Below are 21,452 nucleotides of genomic sequence, written 5' to 3'. Positions count from 1 at the left end.
CCGATGATTATAATTATGAGATTAACTGCAAATATTTTAATTGTTATAGTCTATTTGCCAGACGTCAAGATCTTGATGTAATTTTTTGTAAGGTCTTTAAGGGTGATATTGATTGTGAATCCTTCTTAAGCAATATCAGTCTTCGTATTCCGGCCAAAGGATTAAGAGTTAAAAAAAAATTTCTACACTAGAAACTCAAAATCTCTCTCTCCGGTCTGCAGGTGTACAAAATATGCCAATTTGCATGGATTTAATTTGAGTCCATTTAATGTGTAGGATTAATTTTATTGAGTTGTTTGTCATTTTGTTATTAATATTAATTTATGTCTTGTTTAGAATTGTTCTTATTAAATTATTCTCATAATCATTGATCTCATTTTGTATTAATTCATTTATTATAATTATTCATGTATTATGAATGTTACTATTGTTTTTATTGAGTTATTCTTGATTATGTATTTTACAGTATCCATTTTATTCAGTCCTATTTTGTCATTATTTGTAATAATTATTTTTATGAATGTTTATTTAATTTTTGTCATTGTTAGTTTTGTCACATTGTATTTACTGTCATTTTGTGCTCAAATGTTATTCGCCTCTGGCTTTTGTAGAGCACAATAAAATATTAGTAAATAAAATATTATTATTAGCTCTAGTATTATTATTATTATTATTATTATTATTATTATTATTATTATTATTATTATTATTATTATTATTATAAGCAGCAGTTGAGTTTTCACAGAGGAATGTGAAACAAGCTAGTACCGGGAAGAATGTTCGCGACAACATCACGCTGAGTCTACAAAGAAACATTTGCCAGTGTGAAATTTTCACTAACCTAGCGAGAATCATTACGAGAGTTTTTGATAAAAGAAATTGTGAAATTGAACTTTGCGGTCGCTTAGACATATCAAAGAATGATAACGCGAAGTTTATATTAAAAATATATACTGTCAAATTCACAAAACATTAAACGAACAACTCTAACGAACGAGTGAACACAGCTCTTAAAATGAGTTTAAAATCGACAGTTCACAATATTTAATACCTACACTGCAGAACTGTCAAAACAACGTTTTTAATTTCATATCGTATCGGTTTCATTTTATCATTTTATTACAAGGCCGGTAATAGGTGGTAATGTTAGCTTCACCAAAACGCCTGAACGAAGCCGCCTTTTTTCAGTTAACTATCTAAGCGGGAAACAAATGACGATCGCAAAGTATGTTTTATAGTACCATAAGAATTTGCAGTTTGAAATGTTGACAAACAAAGAAACAAGTGCTAGAGAAGTGATAAAAACAAACAAATGCTAGGGAAGTGAAAAATAAAGAAATGCTGGGGAAATGATAAGATTGTAGGATAAAGAACCGTGATTGGTAGAAACGCGTCTTTTGGTAGAAACACGTCCTTTCGTACCGTTTTATTGGTCAAAAGTAGTATGACGTAGTAAAAGTGTAATAGTCAACATAGTCGTACCACAGTCTAGTATATAATCACGAAGCTTGAGTTGAGTGTGCTAGGACCAATATTACTGTGCAAGTAATATTTCGCATTGTTTGTAATGAGGCGATAGTAGCGATCCTAGTGGTTAGCAACTATCTATGGATGCATATTTACTATGTATTGAGCTTCGTGACTGTATATACTAGACTGTGGTCGTACTCAAAATTCAAGCTTTAGTTATATTTTACGATTGTGAACAGGTTTTACTCACGCTCTATTCTTCTATTTATCAGCATTTTAAATACTTCCAGTCGTTTCTCTTCACTTCGTCGTAATGACCATGCTCCTGTCTCATACAATGTCTCTCTCTACACAAAGCACTTCACTGATCTTTTCCTTAGTTTTTTTCCAAAGGGCCGCAGAAAATTAACCGGAGCACTACATGTTAAAAAAATCACAGTAGATGGAAATGCACAACATCGACGTCGAGATTTCTAGAATCCTAACAAATATATATAAGACTGAAAATACTGAAGTATTATGACCTACTGTTTTATATAATATTACACGATTTCATAAAAATGGCTACAGGCTAATTGCTTCCAGGTAGCAAAAGATCTCTATAGAAATTTCGCTCTACGAACAATATGTTCACAAATTCAGTGTTGTTGTATTTAACATTAGTAGACAACATAATACCTTGTATAAACACGTTATTTTCCATGTATACACGTAACTGTTTTAATTATATTATATATTAACGCAACACTAACAAATACTCCAAAACCAGCATGACCATGTCAACAGTGTTTTAATATAACAACGTTTCCTACTGTACCGGTTATTTACAGCTGAGTAAATATGTCTGTGATGAAACGAATACAAGACGGCTTGAAACTTCACAATCATGATGTAGCCTACCTATTATATCATATATATATTTTAGAAGTTCCTGCAGAATGTAAGGAGATTCATGAAAATATTGTTGAGTGTAGCTCACTCGACGGTAAATTCTAATGTTTTTGGACTTGTAAAGAAAATTAACTATTACATATGTAAACATAGATATAAAATTTTAAAGAATGGAAACAAAGAAAAGGGCGTGAAAAATTACAATTGTTATTAATGTGGCACCATGTGATTAATTAGGATTTTGCAGGATTTTTTTAACACAATTATCACAATGTCATCTCTCAGAGATGTTGGTAGAACAAACTGCCGTCGAAATTCTTCGAAAAAAGCTGGTATAGTCCCTCGAGCACCTATGAGCAAGCCGAATACCTCAACGTGAATTAAGGCATATTTCAACTGAAATAGTTGACTGTAGGCTCATAGATCGACTTCTTCTCAAGGTGGACCTCGGCTGACTGTTGGCATTCTACTTCAAAACGTCTCGGGGGTCCACAATGATGCCCTGTTTAGTGTCAGCATTGTACGCTAAAATATCTACTCGTCTCGTTGACCCATTTTCAGCTAGACAGGAGATTTCTTCTTCTACTATCCAGCCCTTATTTCTTAATGCGGCAGAAATTTTGGATCTTACAAGATGATGTCTAGAGTTCCTCAAGAGCAATCCCTATTCACAGAATCCCAAGACGTGTGCTAAAGTTTCAATCTCCGGGCAGCCATGTCTGCACCGGGTACCTTCGAGAGATCTGCCGGGAACGGAACGAACAGCTGCTAAATTTGCTGTCATTTCCAGGCTAAATATCCATTCACTAGTCGAAAGTCCTTTCTTGTTCGCAATCCAATTGTTGGCGGCTGTTACTTCGCTATAGGCCTACATCTCAACACCTTTTCCCCGTCCTGAAAGGGTCTTCCATGATTCATATTCACGATCTCTCAATTTTTCTCGAAAATTTCGAATTGTAGCTTTAGTAAAGTCTTCGGGAAAAGAAAGGCAGAGGGAATCACACGATTTGAGTTCGACATCTATCTGTCTCATCATGTTAACATGCGGATTATCTGCTCTGATTAATGATAGACAAATGTTACAATGTTGAAGAAAAGCTTCCCACGAAGCGCGTATTAACTGAAGTCCTTTTAACTTTTTACTTGTGTATCAAAATAACTGGTTATGCTATTTCTTTTTCAGGCCTCTACAGAGTGAATTGTAACCTCTGCACCAAAATGAACTGATAATAGATCATGAGAAGAAATTTAAAAAAATCTAAATAAGTTTTTTATCTGACATTCACCGTTTTAGAGGAAATCGTTATGTTACTATGAAGCATTTGGCGGCAACATCAAGGCAATATCTATACCAAGCGCGGCTTGCACTCTTTACCTTCCCCTCCCCCTCTGCTGTACTCATTCGGTGACGCGCAACAGTTCCCTGCATTGCAAGATATATTTTAACGATTCTCGCAATTATTTAATTTCAATTCACGGCTAAACAGAACAATTCAAGACATTAACTGTTCAGATTATTTTTTACCTATCTGCTTGTATAGCTATCAGCCATTTCTCTTGGGCCATTACCGCAATAGAGCGCTGCAAACATTGGGCAAAGATTATTTTTTTCTGCTTTCCGTCTATAAGAAATGAACGAATTTTGCTGCCCAGACATTGACTTATGTTGTTTTTGGTATTTTTTCATAAAATGAATATACAAAGAGTTATTAGCAATATGCCATACTTAATTAACACACTGTATATATGCTCAAAAGATTATGATGACAGGACCAATACAAACAAACGGATTTGGGGTTTTTAAGAAACTGTCATTACTTTTCTATTACAAATTTTAAAACATTGATATAAATTTTTTCGCATTTTATATTATTTGCCGAAGATATTTTAAAATTATATGATCATTATTATCACTATGAAAAAAGCCCAAATCGTATTTTTAGTTCAGTATTTATACACAATTCCTGAAAATTAATTTCAATACAATTGCATGAAAACTGTACCGCGTAGTGGATTTTGAAAGCAAAAAAATTCTGAAAAAAAAATAGGGGAGGGTTGAGTAATATCGGACATCGGGTAATATCGGACAGTGCCTGTCTTTCATCTATCACCAGATGGTAGTACATGAATAACATGGTTACGTTTCTGTATGCGACATCACAGAAACGTAACCATGTCATTCCGGTACTATCATCTGGTAGTAGATGAAAGAAACTTACTGTCCGATATTACCCGATGTCCGATACTACCCAACTCTCCCCTGTATTAGAGAAAAATGAATTTTAAAATTCAAGTGTGAAAAACTATACATTACCACCATCAAGTTGCCCTAAAACTTTTCAGAGAAAAGCGCCATATTAGAATAGAAAGTTTATTCATAAATCATAGTAAATTATTGAAAACTAAGAAAACGTATTTTTCCATTTTTGACCAAAATTTCACCGATGCATTGCCTTTTTGTCATCTCCAATGGCAATAGCCTCTCGTGAACAACTTACAATAACAATAAAATCCACCTAAAACCTTCCATTGTTGCGCACGGAATAAATCAAAGTAAAATCGATCCGTAACATACATCTGGGTATATATTTGAAATACGGCTACTCTTTCATCATTTGCATGTCTGCGTTATTCCAAACATTACGTATTCCGGCTTTTTATAAAATATCCAAGGCTTTGACAGTTACGTCGAAAGTATGTGCGTTTGCACAGTTATGAATATGGTTTCTGCATTCCACGTTGGAATATATGAATTAAAATTTTCAATTTATAACAGAGGGTACGGTCCATTTTCCAAGTGGTAAATCCGACTGATTTATGCGTTCAGACACGACGAGTTAGCAATTTGCTTTTAATATCGATGAATACTTCACGGAACTCGTTAAAACAGTGCCGCACGATCGAACAATCATGGAACGTGTGGAACTTATTGGCAATAAAGAGGCTAAAGCTGTAATATGACAATGTGGGCGGGCGTATGGACAGACAGGCTCGAGTAGCTTATGTTCCATCCACAAAACACACAATCTGCCTATTATTCACATACACGCCCGCTTAGAGGCAGTATCATGAATCTCTCTCCCATGAACATCCTTCGCAAATCCCAAACCTCTCACATAAAGAAACTGGAATCTGCTGCGATATGAAACAAAGCGTTTCGTTTTTAGTTCCCAACGAGCAAAATAGCTACGTCATAAATTGTTTTGCACTACAACAACAGCGCTTTACTTTATTATGTTTACGTCGTGAACTCTTTGAAAAATGTTTCTACATTTGACGCAGATTTTCTTTGGGATAGGATTTCAGTTTCACACTCAATTCCTCTTTCATAAACTCATACCTGTTTAACTAGTAGGCCACCAATGCCGATAGAAGTATTATTTTCATAGACATGTCATATAAATTGCTTTTAATGTTCCTAGACATGCATGCATTATTTAAATTAAAACTTTAATTTATTATTCATTGTTAAATATGAATTAATTAATCCATTCATTCATTCAGTATTCTGCCCAAAGGCTGGTCTTTCACTGCAAATCCAGCTTTCTCACATTTTTCTATTTTCTGTCTTCCTCTTTGTTTCCTTATATGATCCTTATATATTAATGTCGTCTATAATTTCATTAACGTTTATTACTTTCAATTGTCGAAGAAACAATAGGTCAACTAAAGTATTTGAAGAGTCCACTGCAAGAATGATGGATGTCACTTTCTTGTCGAAAATGAATCAAGACTGTCAATGCATAGCTTATGATATATAGAATGTGCATAGAGAGTTATATGGCATTAACACTGATAGTCATTGTCCAGTAATGATCGGAAAATCACAGTTAAGCTTTGAGCGCTAAGCATTTCAAACTTTCAATTGCTTCTCCTGAAAAATGTATTCCAAATGACATCCATCATTATTGCAGTGGACTCTTCATTTGAAATAAAAGTTCATGTAAATAAACCAGTGGCGTAGCCAGACTAATTATTTTGGGTAGGTCAGATATGCAGGTTTTAGGAAGTACCTGCCCCATCTCCTGACAATACCGCTGCCGTCAACTCTCTTGAAACTCATTCTCGGAAGTCTTATTTAATAACATGAAAAATTATGATAAACAATCACGCAAGGCATACCTGTTCAAATGCTTAATAAGGTGAATTGGAACTGTCGAGATTTCCTAGCAACGAATCTGTCGATCGCTGATTATGGATCCTTCAACAAATCCCAACTTTTCTCTCTCTCTCTCTCTCAATGGATAGAATTGCTAGATTACAAAACCTTGTGCTTGACATGATTGTCGAATTTTTCTTCATTTCCGAGCTTTGATAATTTTTTTTATCATTACCAAAATGAAGGACGAACATTTACTAATATCCATTTTTGGAGACTGAGATGCTTCCGATAATGGATTTTGCAAGAGCAAGAATATTGTCTAAACATACCAAATAAAATAAGGTGTCAAATTTTTCTAGCTGATGTAACAATTCAGTAGCCTCCACGGCTTCCTTCTTTTTATCGCTGCCAGGCAATTTTTAGACCCAATCCAACACAGTTAAATTGGCTCTTGAAGAAATGAACGCATTTTTTTACTTCTTACCTTAATACTATCAACTGTAACTATTGCTCTGGATCCATGGTTTAGTTTTAATGTTGAATATTTTCCATTAAAAAACGCAAAAATTCGCATATTTTTGGGTGGGCCTGAGGCCACCTGGCGCACCCGCTGGCTACGTCACTGAAATAAACCCCTATTTTGTTTATGAAAAACCACTATCCTTATTTTTCTACATACCGGTACTTCTTTTTGACAAAATTACAGAACTTTCAAATTTTTCGTTATTATTTTAATAACTGTATACGTATGTGCTTAAAGTACTCCAATGTTATTGGCAAGACGGAATGCGACCGTTATTGGAGAGGGAGGCCCAATGGGGAAATGAAATGTTAAATCATCTCACCTGGCATTTCAAATAGTTTAATTAAAATTCTCAGTGCTGGATATTTGAGCTCTTATATTTTCAGATCTGGATATCTGGTGGCGAATCTACCAAATTTCCTCCGAACGGATAATATTCTCCATAAAACTGAAACACTCGAGCCTGTGTTTAGTTACCATCCCATCTCTGCGACGGCGAGCAGCTTACGAAGTTAATTACGTTGCGAAATTACTTCATTGTAGGAGGCAATACGCGCATACAAAGGCTCCAAGATTTAAACCCAACGTTGTGGTAAACTTGTTACTACCCTCGCTTCGAATTCGGGAGCACTTCCTGTCTAGTCTCTATTATGTAGTTTTATCACAGTCTAGTATATGCAGTCGCGAAGCTCAATACGTAGTAAATATGCAAACATTAGATAGTTGCTCGCCACTAGGATCGCTAATAACGCCTCATTACTGGCAATGCAAAATAGAACCGTCACAGGCTATTGTTTCTAGCAGCCTCAAAACTCAAGCTTCGTGACTGTATATAGTAGACTGTGGTTTTATTCCATTGCTGCAGCAACATGCTTCCAATACATATTCTGATTTTAAAATTTATTGAAGCATATTGTTTGCGTAATTCTCTTCAAATATCTTAAATTTAATCAAATAATCCACAGTATAGGTTTTTAATCGTACGAAATTGAAGACCTCGGGGCAAAAATCTGTCAAGTCCAATAGATAAGTTAAATATATGATGAACACTTGTGTGCAAGAATCCGTAAATTCTGACTTTTAGTAACGTCTCTACAATAGATTTTGCCGGTAGATATAAAGCAGATCAATATTCTTTCCCTACAGTCCTATATCTCAGTACCAATTTTAAATAAAGCTTTGGTCCCCCCAAGACCAGATACTAAACGACATTTCATACAAGTTGAGAGGATGCGAAAGCATTTCCTTCCTCTTCTACTTGCCCTGAGTTCGTCAGTAACAGGGCGGTAGCTGTTACCTCTTATACCTGTACCCCCCAAGTTGTACACACAACAAAATAAAATATTAAATAAAGTACATAAGTGAATATAAAATACAACAATACAGATGTTTGACAATTAGTTCATGGTTGAGTATATTTTAGTGTCGTTCTTACAATATTTTCAACTAATAATAATAATAATTATTATTATTATATAATGATTAATTATTATAATATAATAATATAGTATCGTCATGTGAATGCAAGAACTAGGTAACTCGAAATTTGCGTTTTTAGTTACCTCTTTTATAGCATAGCAAAAATCGCACAAAATGTAATCCAGGATCTAGGCAACTGATCGAACGATACCAGCGACATCTATTTTCCAATATAACAAATAGGTAAAAGAAAACGAGACATATTTCTTAGCGCAATAAATAAGTAAATAGGCATGTCACAAAATATGAAAAATCAAGTTACCTAGTTCTTGCATTCAGGTGACGATATAATATATAATTATTATATTATAATAATAATTATTAATTATAATTAATTAAATTAAGGAATCCTGGTTTGTATTATGAAGTCAAGGGGGAGCGACACAGTGCAGATTGTCCCATTGTGTATGCTTAGAGTAGCAACTAGGGGTGGAGAAAACATTTATCTTCTGCTCTCAGTAGCTTTTTAATGTGCCAGTTGATATAAACAGCAACAAAATGAAATATAAACGCTTAGTAAAGACTTTCAAAATATAGGTTATCGGTAAAAATTTTCAATAATATAATTTTTCGCTATATTGAAAGTCAATTAGTCGAACGTTAGTAAGATCGATAGTAGCATCTTCCCCTTCACTGATGGTGGAGAGTGTGAGTAGAGGAGAAGGCCTATCAACCAAACTGAAATGGGGATTAGTAGCGGGTTTACCTGGTGATCCGGAGTTGTACTCGGACGCGGGTTCGATTCCCGCTTGGGCTGATTACCTGGTTGTGTTTTTCCGAGATTTTTCGCAACCGTAAAGCTAATGTCAGATAATCTGTGGCGAATCCTCGGCCTCATCTCGCCAAATACCATCTCGCTACCACCAATTTCATCGACGCTAAGTAACCGAGTAGTTGATACGGCGGCGTTAAATAACCAAGTTATTATATTATTATTATTATTATTATTATTATTATTATTATTATTATTATTATTATTATTACCGCTACTAACGCGCGTTCTCAGCGCCACTAAAAGTGGCCTCGTCTGAACGGACACTAAACCGTGGCAAAAACAACTTTCTGAGATATTGATGAAATGTATGTAGAGATACCCACAACACCGTGTTTGGCGCACGAATATGCCACAGTTAAGCTAAGACAAAGACAATTTAGTATGATATTCACACATAATCTCCCTTTGATTGAATAAAATGAAATTTGAAAATTGGCACTTCGTACATTTAGAATGTTAGGTCTTATAGAATAACATCATTGTGTAGAGCACATCTAGGTCAGAAAGCATGGGTAGACATAACGGCTCGGTTAGAAAAGCCAACGTACTATGGTAGGAACGATCATGATTTTAAAATCAAATGTTGTTGTTGTTGATGTTTTCTAATGCCAGGCGTTTGACAATAATGTCATTTAACCTCTTGCACTCCAATATTTTTCAAAGATATTATCATGACCAGCCACTGAAGCACAGATTTTGAGGTGTTCCGAATCCATTTCTTGGTTTGAGTTGCACAATGGGCAGTTAGGGGATTGATATATTCCAATTCTATGCAGGTGTTTGGCCAAACAATCATGGCCTGTTGCCAATCTAAATGCAGCTACAGACGATTTTCGTGGTAAATCGGGAATTAACTGTGAATTATGATGCAGAGAGTTTCATTTTTTCCCTTGGGATTGAGTTATCAAATTTTGTTTGTTGAAGTCTAAGTATGTAGATTTAATAAATTCTTCACAGAGTAATATGCAGATTTAGTAACAGGTCTGTAAGTAGCAGTGCTGCCCTTCTTTGCTAAAGCATCCGCATTCTCGTTTCCCAGGATTCCACAGACTACACCAGAATAGATAAATAAATAAATAAATAAATAAATAAATAAATAAATAAATAAATAAATAAATAAATAAATAAATAAATGGGATGGTATCCATTGGAATACAATTCTTTTATTGAGTGATATTAATTGAGAGAGCATTTTAGTTGTTTCTGCTGTTTGAGATGATGGTGTGTGTTTAGAGACGATTGATAGAATAGCTGCTTTGGAGTCTGACAATATAACTGCATTCCTAAATTTATTGATGTAGCATAGAAGATTCCTGAGACATTCACTTATTGCAATGATTTCACCATCAAAACTTGTTGTTCCATATCCAAGAGATCTATAAAGTGAGAAGAGACAGCACGTAACACCTGCACCGGCACCTTGTTCTCTGGAGATCAAGGATCCGTCGGTGTATAAATGAAGCCAGTTTTGTGGAGGGTACCTAATATTAATTGTCTCTAAAGACAATTCTTTCAGAATTTCAGTAGGAAACAGAAAACGGATGTAGGTAAATTCTCATTTTTAAATAGAACTACAGTAGAACTTGGTTATAACGACATCCAAGGGACTTTAAAAATTATGTTGTTATAAACGAGTGTCGTAGTAACCGAGATTCACATTATCAATCTAGTGAGGTGGAAAATGAAAAATAACAAAAGTAATTAGACTTATTTTAGATTTATGTATTGACTTTTAAGCCTACAATGAACATAATAAAATACACGTAGACCTACAATTATAAATACAGTACTCTGTATTAAAACAGTTTGTTCAGTACTCACCAAACTAATTTACTTAGAAGTGAAGTAATCAGACAGTTTACACTTTGTCTTCTACTTGCCCAATACACACTTTCTAGGGCTAAATTACGTTGTATGTTCATAATTTCAGTTGCAATTTCACTGCTCCCTTTCCTAGCTTCATAGAACATGTTCATAATTCTAATGACTTCTAAAGCGTCATTCACTTCTTTTAGTGGCCATACTGCGTTAAAATGCGTGCACTTAGTGAAAGCTTCCTGTCGAAACTGATTTAATACCGCATGAATTCGGGCAGGTCACAATGGGGTGGGGAATCCGCCTGCATTCCAGAGGTCTATGACAGAAGGAGACTGAAAAGAATCTGTCAGGGTCAGATTTGAACAAAATATTTCGTAAAATACTTTGGTTCTTAGAAAATCTTATTCCAAACTGAGGTTGAAAACGACGTTATATGCGAGGTAGATGCATATGCGTTTGTCGTATTAAGCAAGGTAGGAAAGCATATGTCTTACGGGGAATTAGTTGGGACCACAGAATATTTGACGTTATAGGCGAGGTGTCTCACAAAACGAGGTCGCTATAACCAATAATACTGTATAATGATTGGAATGACCTACCTGCAGCGGTATTTGAGGGCTGTCCTTCCTTAAGGAGATTCAAGAATAACTTAAAAAGTTGTGTATAAAGTGCAAATTAAAATTAAGGTGACATTTAGCGTTACATTTTTTAAGGTGACATGTATTTATTTAGCCTGACGAGTTACTCCCTTCGTTTGAATTGTAAATTATTTAAAAATAGCATGTAAGAGGGTCTTATACTAGAAATGTTTAGCTTAAATGTAGTTCTGTTTATAAGTATGCATAAGGGTGTAATTATTTGTCTTATTTGAAATGTTGTATCAATGAAGCGAGGTGATTCAGTGAAGTTATGGCTTTACAGTGCAGTGAATAGTTCTGATCAGTGATAATTTATAGCGTCAATGAAATGTGTCCTAAAGCGTCAGTGAAATGCGTCATAGTGCCACTACAGTGAGTGAGATGAGAGTAAAGTGAAAGACTATTGAAACTTATGTTGGGCCCATACATATATAGGTTGTATTGTAAAATTAGGTTATTTCATATTTTATTATTAATTATAATTTTTGTGTTAAATTGTATTGTGTATTCTTATTGTATTGTGTATGTAGTTGTATTGTGTATTGTTTATATTGTGTATACCACTGCCACCGGGTGCTTGCCCACTTGCAGTATAAATAAATACATACATTACATACATTTAACCTAATAATATTCCGAAAGCGGAAGTCGTTGCAATATAGCCTATTGAATATGGGACATGAATATATTCTATTAGTAGAAGAAGAAGAAGTCTATATATGAACCTTGTCTGCCGTATCTTTCTCAAAAGTACAAAATCCCTCTTAAACAATGGTCTGTCATTGGTTTGCTGTTTGGCAGTAGAGGTTCTATGTCCAAATTCACATGGAATTATCTTAAGGAACTTCACATTCCTTTTGATTATGTAATGTATGTCCTTATAAATATTATGAAGGATTTTCTTCAAATATTACATCATCATCTCTATTTCAATTAATCCACTTAATCACATATATTGTACATGTTTATTGTATTCAGGACCCTTGTGGTCACTCAAATTCTTTGAGCTGATGTCTATAATTTATAAATATATATATATATATATATATATATATATATATTACAGTCTATGCTTCGTTAAATAACTCAGTAGCAATTACTAATATATTCAATTTGCATTATAATTTGTTCCACATGAAACCCTTCTCCCTTCTCAAATAAACTGTCATCATTACAAAGCCGTAGGCCTACGAAAGGCTGTTCACATCGTTAGTGAAGTTTTTCCCTCTTACTGAAGCTTCTAACAGAACTGTAAAATTTCCAACCAAATAACCTTCTGTGCGCAGTAGAAAACCTTTCGGTCAATGAATTCATTCTGAGTGCAAATATTTCTAACAAGGCAACAAACTCAGTAGTAAGCTTTGAAAATATGTAAGAATATAAGCATGCAAAGTTGAACACGACCGTTAATGAAGTAATGTAAGCATGCATTAGACGCTATTAGAGCAGCGTTTGCACAACCGGTAATAATAGCCTCGAAAGAAATACAAATACAGGTGGGCCAAGTGCGTACACTTCGTATTAACTGCGTTACAATTCTGCAGTGCTTCAGCTACAAGCACAAAATGTGAGTGTAGTCATGTCGTAATATTCTGCCTTCTGGTTATAAGAAACAGTGGCCTCTGACAACGACAGCACGATTTATAAATCTATGTACAATAGAAATCTATTTATGTTTTCGAAGTTAATTACACACAATTGTATTACAAAATAAAATGTATCCGTTTAAACTGCCGTAATTTCGCAATAGGATTGGTTTGTTATACCTGATATAGTTTTCTCACTTGGCAGTATGCATGTCACCTGAGCCCACTCAATAATTTGTCGTCTTATTAATTTCTTTTATTATTATTATTATTATTATTATTATTATTATTATTATTATTAGGGACGAAACTTCGTCCCAGTTCACCACGAGGTTCACTGGTACTGGTGTATAGAGTACCTGTGTTTACTAGTTGATAGGAGCAGTCCAGCGACAGCACGCGACTGTTTGCTGGTATAGATCGGCGGAACGAAAATGCAACGTTTCTACAGGTTACCACTGTCGTATAATATGTACGCGCGTAGCATATGCCTTGATTAGTTACATGTTTACAATATTACTTACACATATTTACAACAAACACGAATTAGTCAAATTACACACAAGTATTTGCAATCGAGTTACGTAGGCCTACATTATTCTGATACAAACTGTAGTCCGTTACAATATACTGTATAACCAGCGAATAGGGATTATAAAGAATGGACACTAGAGCTGGGGAAAAAATAACGTAACAGTTATTTTGGAACTGTTCCTTGTTTGGAACTGTTCCAAAAAGTAACAGCACCTTGGAACACTATGTTCCAAAATAACAGTGTTGCTTTGAGCTAGTACGAAATGCTTGCGGTTACAAATACTCGTCTCACTTTGGAACTACATTATGACAACGCCTGTTCCACAGAACGGAACATGTTTGGTACTATTGAAAACAGTGACGCCAACTTTTGGAAAACAGTGGGTGGGCTCAAACATTTGACGAGCCGTAAGTTAAATAAATCTCACAACACGACGAGCCCATATAAGTTGGCGCTACTGTTTGAAAGCAGAATTGGGAATCCTTTCGTCGTACTGAAATAAATGTTGGAAACTAAAGTAAAAGATAAATAGTAAAGATACGAAGATCGTCTTTAAAAAAGTACACATTATCTTGGAACTGATGATGTTAATTGAGTATAGGATTCTATCAAATAACATAATGCCTGTATTATAGTAACTGCATTGTGAATTTTATCGAGATGAAAATATATAGGTTATGTTTTATTTCCAAATACATTACAGTTTTAGTTTCATTACAAATTCTCGAAATTAAACTAAAGTCTGTTGAAACATGACTATTATTGAAGTTCTTTTGTTTAAAAAAAAAGTACAACGGTAAATTTTCATATTTCATTACAATGAGATTATTATTCTTCATGACGGTACATTATTAATATGAATTTTAGCGCGGGCGAATTGATTATAGCTTTTATTTATGCATTTTTGGAGAAATTGAACACTATTGTGACCTTCAGCTAAGCAGAATAGTTAGAATAGATTAGGTTTCATTTACCACTGGGATCCATTTCGATTTCGTGACCAATTTACAAATAATTTAAAATTACATTACATTTCCTGCTTCGAACAAACCTGATCTACGAATTCAATTTACTGTAGCATTAGAAAAGATTTCATTTCCAGGAATTCACATCTCGACTCATTATGACATCGTACTGCATCACATGGCATACAGGGAAGTGAGCTCTATGCTCACTGGCCTGTTCCAAAATAACACTGTTACATTAAATACTCCTGTTATACAAAATACTTGCTGTTACAAAAAATACTCGATGTTATGGAACTGCATTATGAGTTATGACTATAAAATAACGTAACGGCCTGTTCCAAAAGACCACTGTTACATTATATACTAGTAAAACTGTACCTGTTATACAAAATACTGGGACACGGCCGACTTGATGGTACCTTCGCGAAGCGAAGCTAGCATCAAGTCGGCCGTGTATGGAACTACATTATGACAACCGTTGCTGCAGTGTTGTCAATTTAGCGACTTTGTCACTAGATCTGGCTACTTTTAACAATTTTCAGGGACAAAATCAATACAAACTTTTAATCCTGAACTGGCGTCGTGCATAAATATAACGTAACTGGTTTCGTGGTGTCAATACTGTCAGTATGACTTCTGAACTTTCTCATGGCCCTCGACTTATACTTTTGCCTTTTTTACCCAAATGTTTTCATAAACTACTTTGGCTAAAGGGTTTTAACATAAATAAATTGTGTCACACGCTTCACAGAATGACAGAACTGAATTTAGGGACTTGACTCTGGAGGAGTTTCGTTCATTCCTGGTGTGTTTTATTTTGGTGCAGTTTCCAAATTAAATTATATATATATATATATATATATATATATATATATATATATATATATATATATATATATAATGTAAAAATTAATTTCTGATCCTACAGAATTTATCTGTTATGGTAACAACATGGAGTCAGGCCACAAAGGGAAAAACACTGGAGGAGAGGGATTCGATCCGGTGCAGTGGAGCGAACTTCGGCGTAGGCTATATAATATATTGTGGTACTGTTATTTTGGAACTGTTATTTGAAACCTAGTATTTTCGTGGAACTGGAACAGTTGGAACTGTAACGAGAAAACAACTTTTCCCATCTCTAATGGACACTGAGCGAATTTTCCTGTGTTTTGTTTCTCTGTGCGCCAGCGGCTAGTTCCACTTTCAAGCGCTAGAGGTAGTGTAATCGAGCATACGCTAAGATAATAGAGTTGAGACACAGGATCCAAACATCGCCTACCTCATTGCATAATCCAGTAACGCCTTCCTTCAAATAAATTCAAGTTAACAGCTTTTCCTTATTTCTCAGTGACAAACTAGTTGTAATAATAATATTTTATATTTCAGATACCATAAATTATATTATAAAATAATATACAGTAATACATTATAAAATTAAGTATCGAATTCGTTTAATATTTGTATATAATATTATATAGGTATATGGTTTTACTTCTCGTAAGAGTTTTGTTTTTCCATTTTCAGCGCTATCAAATCATTACATATTTTAATTGTTGTTGGGGTCAACGTCTCAACTCTCATTATAAAGGAACTCTAGAGTCTAGATATTACAGTTAATGAAGGATTTTTTATTTTATGGATCCAATTTATTTTGAGTACATAATGTACCTAGATGTATTAATTATATGTGTTATATTTCCGCTGTGTCGACTGCTAGCTGGTTTGATGTCAGCGCCAACTCTAGGGAGAAAGCTGAATCTGACGCTCTAGCTGGATTGAAGGTCATTGAAATCGGTCCGGCTACATCAAAGGTAACGACGCGAAGTGTCCATTCTTTATAATCCCTATTCGCTGGTATAACAATGTGCATTTTTAAGTGTGAAAAAGAGAAATTCCTTTTGTTTTCACTAAAAATATGCTTGTACTGCGAGAAAGTTTGCTCAACATCGCACGATGTTATACATAGGTGCATCTCAAAAAGATTAACAATAGTTGCGCTGTTTACTTTTTCTAGTATTTCTGATGCCAACAAAAATTTCTTTCCTGGTTCATTGGAGGACATCACTCCTACAACAACGTGAGCTACTTATCGTCCCACAGCATCCGATGTCTCACCTATAGATACAAATATTTTGTTACTACCTATAGCTGTCCGAATGGGATCAGAGTTTTTTCATATACAGACGATAAATAGGTTGTACGCATTGATGTTATACTAGGCAGGTTTCTAGACGTGTATTTTTCCATAAACCGCTGAAAATGTAGATTACTGAGCTTGTGTATTGGACTATTCGCACAAATCATTATAAAACTCAAAGTTTGTAAACCGAGCAGATGAGAGAAATAACGGCAAACGTTCACCATGCTTTTTCGTTTCACAATGCTTTCGCAAATATTTACGAACTTTTATCTTTAATTCTGTTTTGCACACTTTACAGCTTATATTATTGCCCTCCACAATAATATACTTACTTCCAAACGCAGTTGCAGTTGCATTCAGTTTAGAGCTTTTGTCTGACTACATTGTATTATGTTTACATTACTGCACACAGAGTCACAATGACAACCACCTTGCCATTAAGTGACAACGGCACCAGTAGTGCTGCAGGAACTGTAGGTAAGCCACTACAATGAAAAACAAGCAGGCAGCGGCAGAGAGCAGCATAGGTTCGAATCTTAAACAAATCAAACGTAAGTACGTTCGTGCTCCGGTGCAGCACATACAGGTTGCCCTTTCCTTTCACAGTGCAGTACCTTCGAACCCATGGCCTCCGTGGCGTCATTATAGGCAAGCAACAACCAACCTAAAATCCGTCCATGCTGGGACAAAGTGTCGTCCCTGATTATTATTATTATTATTATTATTATTATTATTATTATTATTATTATTATTATTATTATCATCATCATCATTTCCTTTTCCATTCTTTCCTGGCTTAGTTACCTCATGAGTGATGTCTTACTGGTGTCATTTATGAGATAAAAACCTGTCTTCAGACAGTTGACTAAACAAGAATATGATATGTGATGGTTGCTTATTGAAAAATCAGTAAATTACAATAAGTTAAAATTTCAATTAGTAAGGATGCATTGTTGGTGTGCACTTCATCATCTCTTCTACCGATAGTCAGGTGCCACATAAGGATAATGCTGAAAAGTTAGGTTTAGAAGATGTTTGTGAAGAATTTAGACTATAAGGAGAAACACATTTGCATCACTCCATGCTACGTAATAGTGGTTCAAGTGTAATAAATTTGTTGTTTCATGGAAATATATAATAATAAATACGGGTATAAACTTCAAGGGTTTGCTGGTCCAAGGAAACACATATCATTAGTAATTTTATTCAAGCAATGATGATAATTTGATTATCGATTGCACAGAGATACTATCGAAAAGACTGATGGGTCCTATAATGTATCTACCTCTTCCACATTTAAATTTATTCAAAACTTAAGTTTCATTTCACCCCCCCCTTCCCATACTACAAAGGAAACCGAGCGAGTTGGCTCACGCGTATCGCATGGGACTCGCATTGGGGAGGTCCGTGGTTCGATTCCATGACCGATCAACCTGACTGTGGTTTTTCGGTTTTTTTTCCACAGTTACTTAGGCAAATGCCAGATTGGAATTAATTAATTAATTAATTAATTTATTTATTTATTTATTTATTTACCTATTTATTTATTTAACTAGCTAGCTAGTGAGTACAAATTAAATTTATAAAATAAAAATGTTTCTAGCCACTACCGTAAGAGTTAGGCTAGTATACGGTGTGGTCTTAGTCAATAATATAACATAAAATTTACAAGGACAGTTTACTAAATACAGAAAGTAACTTAATTGAAACCAATAAATACAACACAAAAGCAATAATAAAGAAGAAAGAGAAAAAGAGAGAAAATACACATTTAATATAAGTTGACAATCCGACAGAAGCCAGTGATATTCAATAAAAACATGAATATAGTCGACAGAAATAAAATGTAAAAAAGTACATTTGTTAATATTATATATCATGGATAATCTTACAAATTTTTTTTTTTTTTAAAGCTTCATTGCTACGGTCCATTTTCCCTTCCCCTCCCGTGTAGAAAAAAGAATTTAAACTTCTTATTATTACTGTTAAATACGAGAAAAATTCGTACCGGCACCGGGAATCGAACCCAGGACCTCTCAGCTCTGCGCGCTGAGCGCTCTTTCAACTGAGCCATGCCGGGACACGATCCCCGGCGCCGGCCGAACCCCTCTCGTAGTGTTATTTTACGGCCTTACTACCTGCATTTGAGACGATACATGTCATATACACAGTATGCAGGAGCGCATATTAAATGACTTTGTGGCCATATTCAACATAAGTTTGATGAAAACTGCTAACTGACTAGTTTAGTCGTGTAATATTCAATTAGGTGGGCGAGACCTCATTCATATAAACATTTGATATATATAAATTTCTTATCATTCACCTTTTTCATCTCATTCAAAAGCCATATTCAGATCAAGACACATGTCTCCATCCGCTTACCGGATGGGGCGTCCTCTCTACAACCGTTCTTGAGATCCCAGCCTTCCGCAATATCTCTGCCAGGATTCATTCCTTAAGGGCACTTCCAAGGGAGCTTCGACACCTTGGAAGGACAGTTTGAATAGATCTTGTGCTGCTTGGCCACCTTGGCGGTGTGAACTTAGAGCGGGGGAAGGTAGGAGACCTCCATTGGTTGAGCGGGTGAGGGGTCACATGCGGCCGGTGGACTTGTACACCCTAATCCTTATTCATTTCATATACTTCGGGGTGCACAATAGGTCTCTGTATGGGCGACGTGCAAAGGTCGTCCTAACCGCCTGTAGCCACCGTAACCTAACCTAACCTACTACTACAAAGGAAAAAATTAAATGTGTTTGATCTTACCGGCGATGCGTCCATAGCGCTGAAACATTCGCTCCACGTCCGTCTTGCTACACTGGAATGTGTTGAGATTGCCGACGAACACTCGCGAATTCACCGCCTGGGGATCTTGAGAGTTTGTCTGGTTCCCCACTTTACTCATCTTCATAGCGCGTTCCGACGCCACGGTCTTCTTCTTTTTTTTTGCCTGCAGACAAATAACATTTTATAATCAGTGAAGGTTCGTTTGTATAAAAACGATTCTAATTTACAAATTCACTTACAAATATTAATGAGTTTCTTCTACAATAGTTTAGTATTTTAACTCCTTCTAGGCATTATTTTATTACAATACAATAACATTTCGTTGAAGAAAAAAATATATAATTAAACTACACATGTAATTAATAATCTTAATTAAAAATATTAACCTAATTACGCATGTCAACTGACCTTAATGTTGAAAATACTCAATATAACTGAACTTAATTTAATAATAATAATAAGTAACACACAAAAATCAACATAAACTTCCATGAAGATAATCCAATCGAACGAAATTGTTAATTGTTAACAGCAAAGCCTCCTAAATGATTTATGTGACCAACTACATAATATATAAAATAGCGCATTAACAGTTTTTAAATCAGTTATAAGATTCAAGCGCGAATTTATGGGCAAATATTTCAGTATATAATATGAATCAATATGCGTAAATTAAATATTATGTTACGAATATGAAATTTAAAAGTTCTTTCACATATTTGGAGGTAATTTATAGAGAAGACTACAATTAATTTACCCGATTGTAATGTAATAAAAAATATACCCTAAGTTAGTTTACATTTCCTTTCGAGGCAAAACTTTACCTTCATTTCGTCAATGGAAATGTTTCACAAATACGATGAAATATTTACGCTAGCAATTCATCCCGTTCAAATATTTTTGATATGATCTGTCAAATAATTTACATTACAAGCACAACTTAAATTTATATCACACACATTCAATAAAATAATTCAGAAAAAGCATCTATATTCCCTACAGTATGACTGCAATTCTATGAATGGTTGTAAGCGTGCCAGTTCAGTTCAGGCACTGGCGCCGAGCACATCACAGTCAGTAAGAGATGTCTGTCAAGCGGACGTCTTTAAACATGCAATAAAAACTGCAAGTTATTCGTCGTATTATTGAAAATGGAGAAAACTTTAAACGTATCGCAAGTAATTAGTACAAAATTAATGCTCCCACGCGATTTATAATGTCACTGCCTCCTGGGCTAAAATTCCCACTGAAACTCTTAAAGACAAGCTGGAATAAATTAGCCTACTTACATATGAAGTCGAAAGGGTTGATTCTAAATAAAGAAACATTATGTAAAACCCACCAATCATGCTACAGGCTCAATTCTTATCAGAGTTGTTTGTAAAATACTTTTAACTTTTCTTTAAGAGCAGTGTAAAACTATATGAGTTTGTTAGGAACTCTTTCAGTGCTAAAAATATTACAGCTCATATAAGAAAATGAGAAGCTGTATACAGTAGAACCCCGATTATCCGTCACCCTATTAACCGATTGTTGGATTATCCGTCTGTCATTCTTTCCTATTTTTGTTACAGAAAAAATATTGAGTACTACACAATACATTAGTATACGTATTTTTATAGAGTGATATTACAAGCTTTTGCCCTTACACATTATGATCTACTGTTCTAGTGACCTGTTTAATTTCTCTGCAAAACGTCTTCCAGAAATGCTGTGCTAAGTATCGAAGATAAGTGC

General features: G+C 34.8%; 1 protein-coding gene across 1 annotated transcript in view; it reads right to left on the bottom strand.

Moving 5' to 3' along the window:
- The window catches only part of LOC138691892 (uncharacterized), a 1,248,967-nt gene that overhangs the window by 535,849 nt on the left and 691,666 nt on the right, over positions 1 to 21,452 (bottom strand). Inside the window, exon 3 of the mRNA XM_069814478.1 lies at positions 19,695 to 19,878. Within this exon, the coding sequence (XP_069670579.1) occupies positions 19,695 to 19,878 (184 nt within the window). The remainder of the gene's footprint in view (positions 1 to 19,694; positions 19,879 to 21,452) is intronic.

Source organism: Periplaneta americana, chromosome 16 (genome assembly GCF_040183065.1).
Source record: "Periplaneta americana isolate PAMFEO1 chromosome 16, P.americana_PAMFEO1_priV1, whole genome shotgun sequence".
Classification (NCBI taxonomy): domain Eukaryota; kingdom Metazoa; phylum Arthropoda; class Insecta; order Blattodea; family Blattidae; genus Periplaneta; species Periplaneta americana.
Note: the sequence above shows the minus strand (reverse complement) of the source record. Positions and strands in the feature narration are given on the sequence as shown.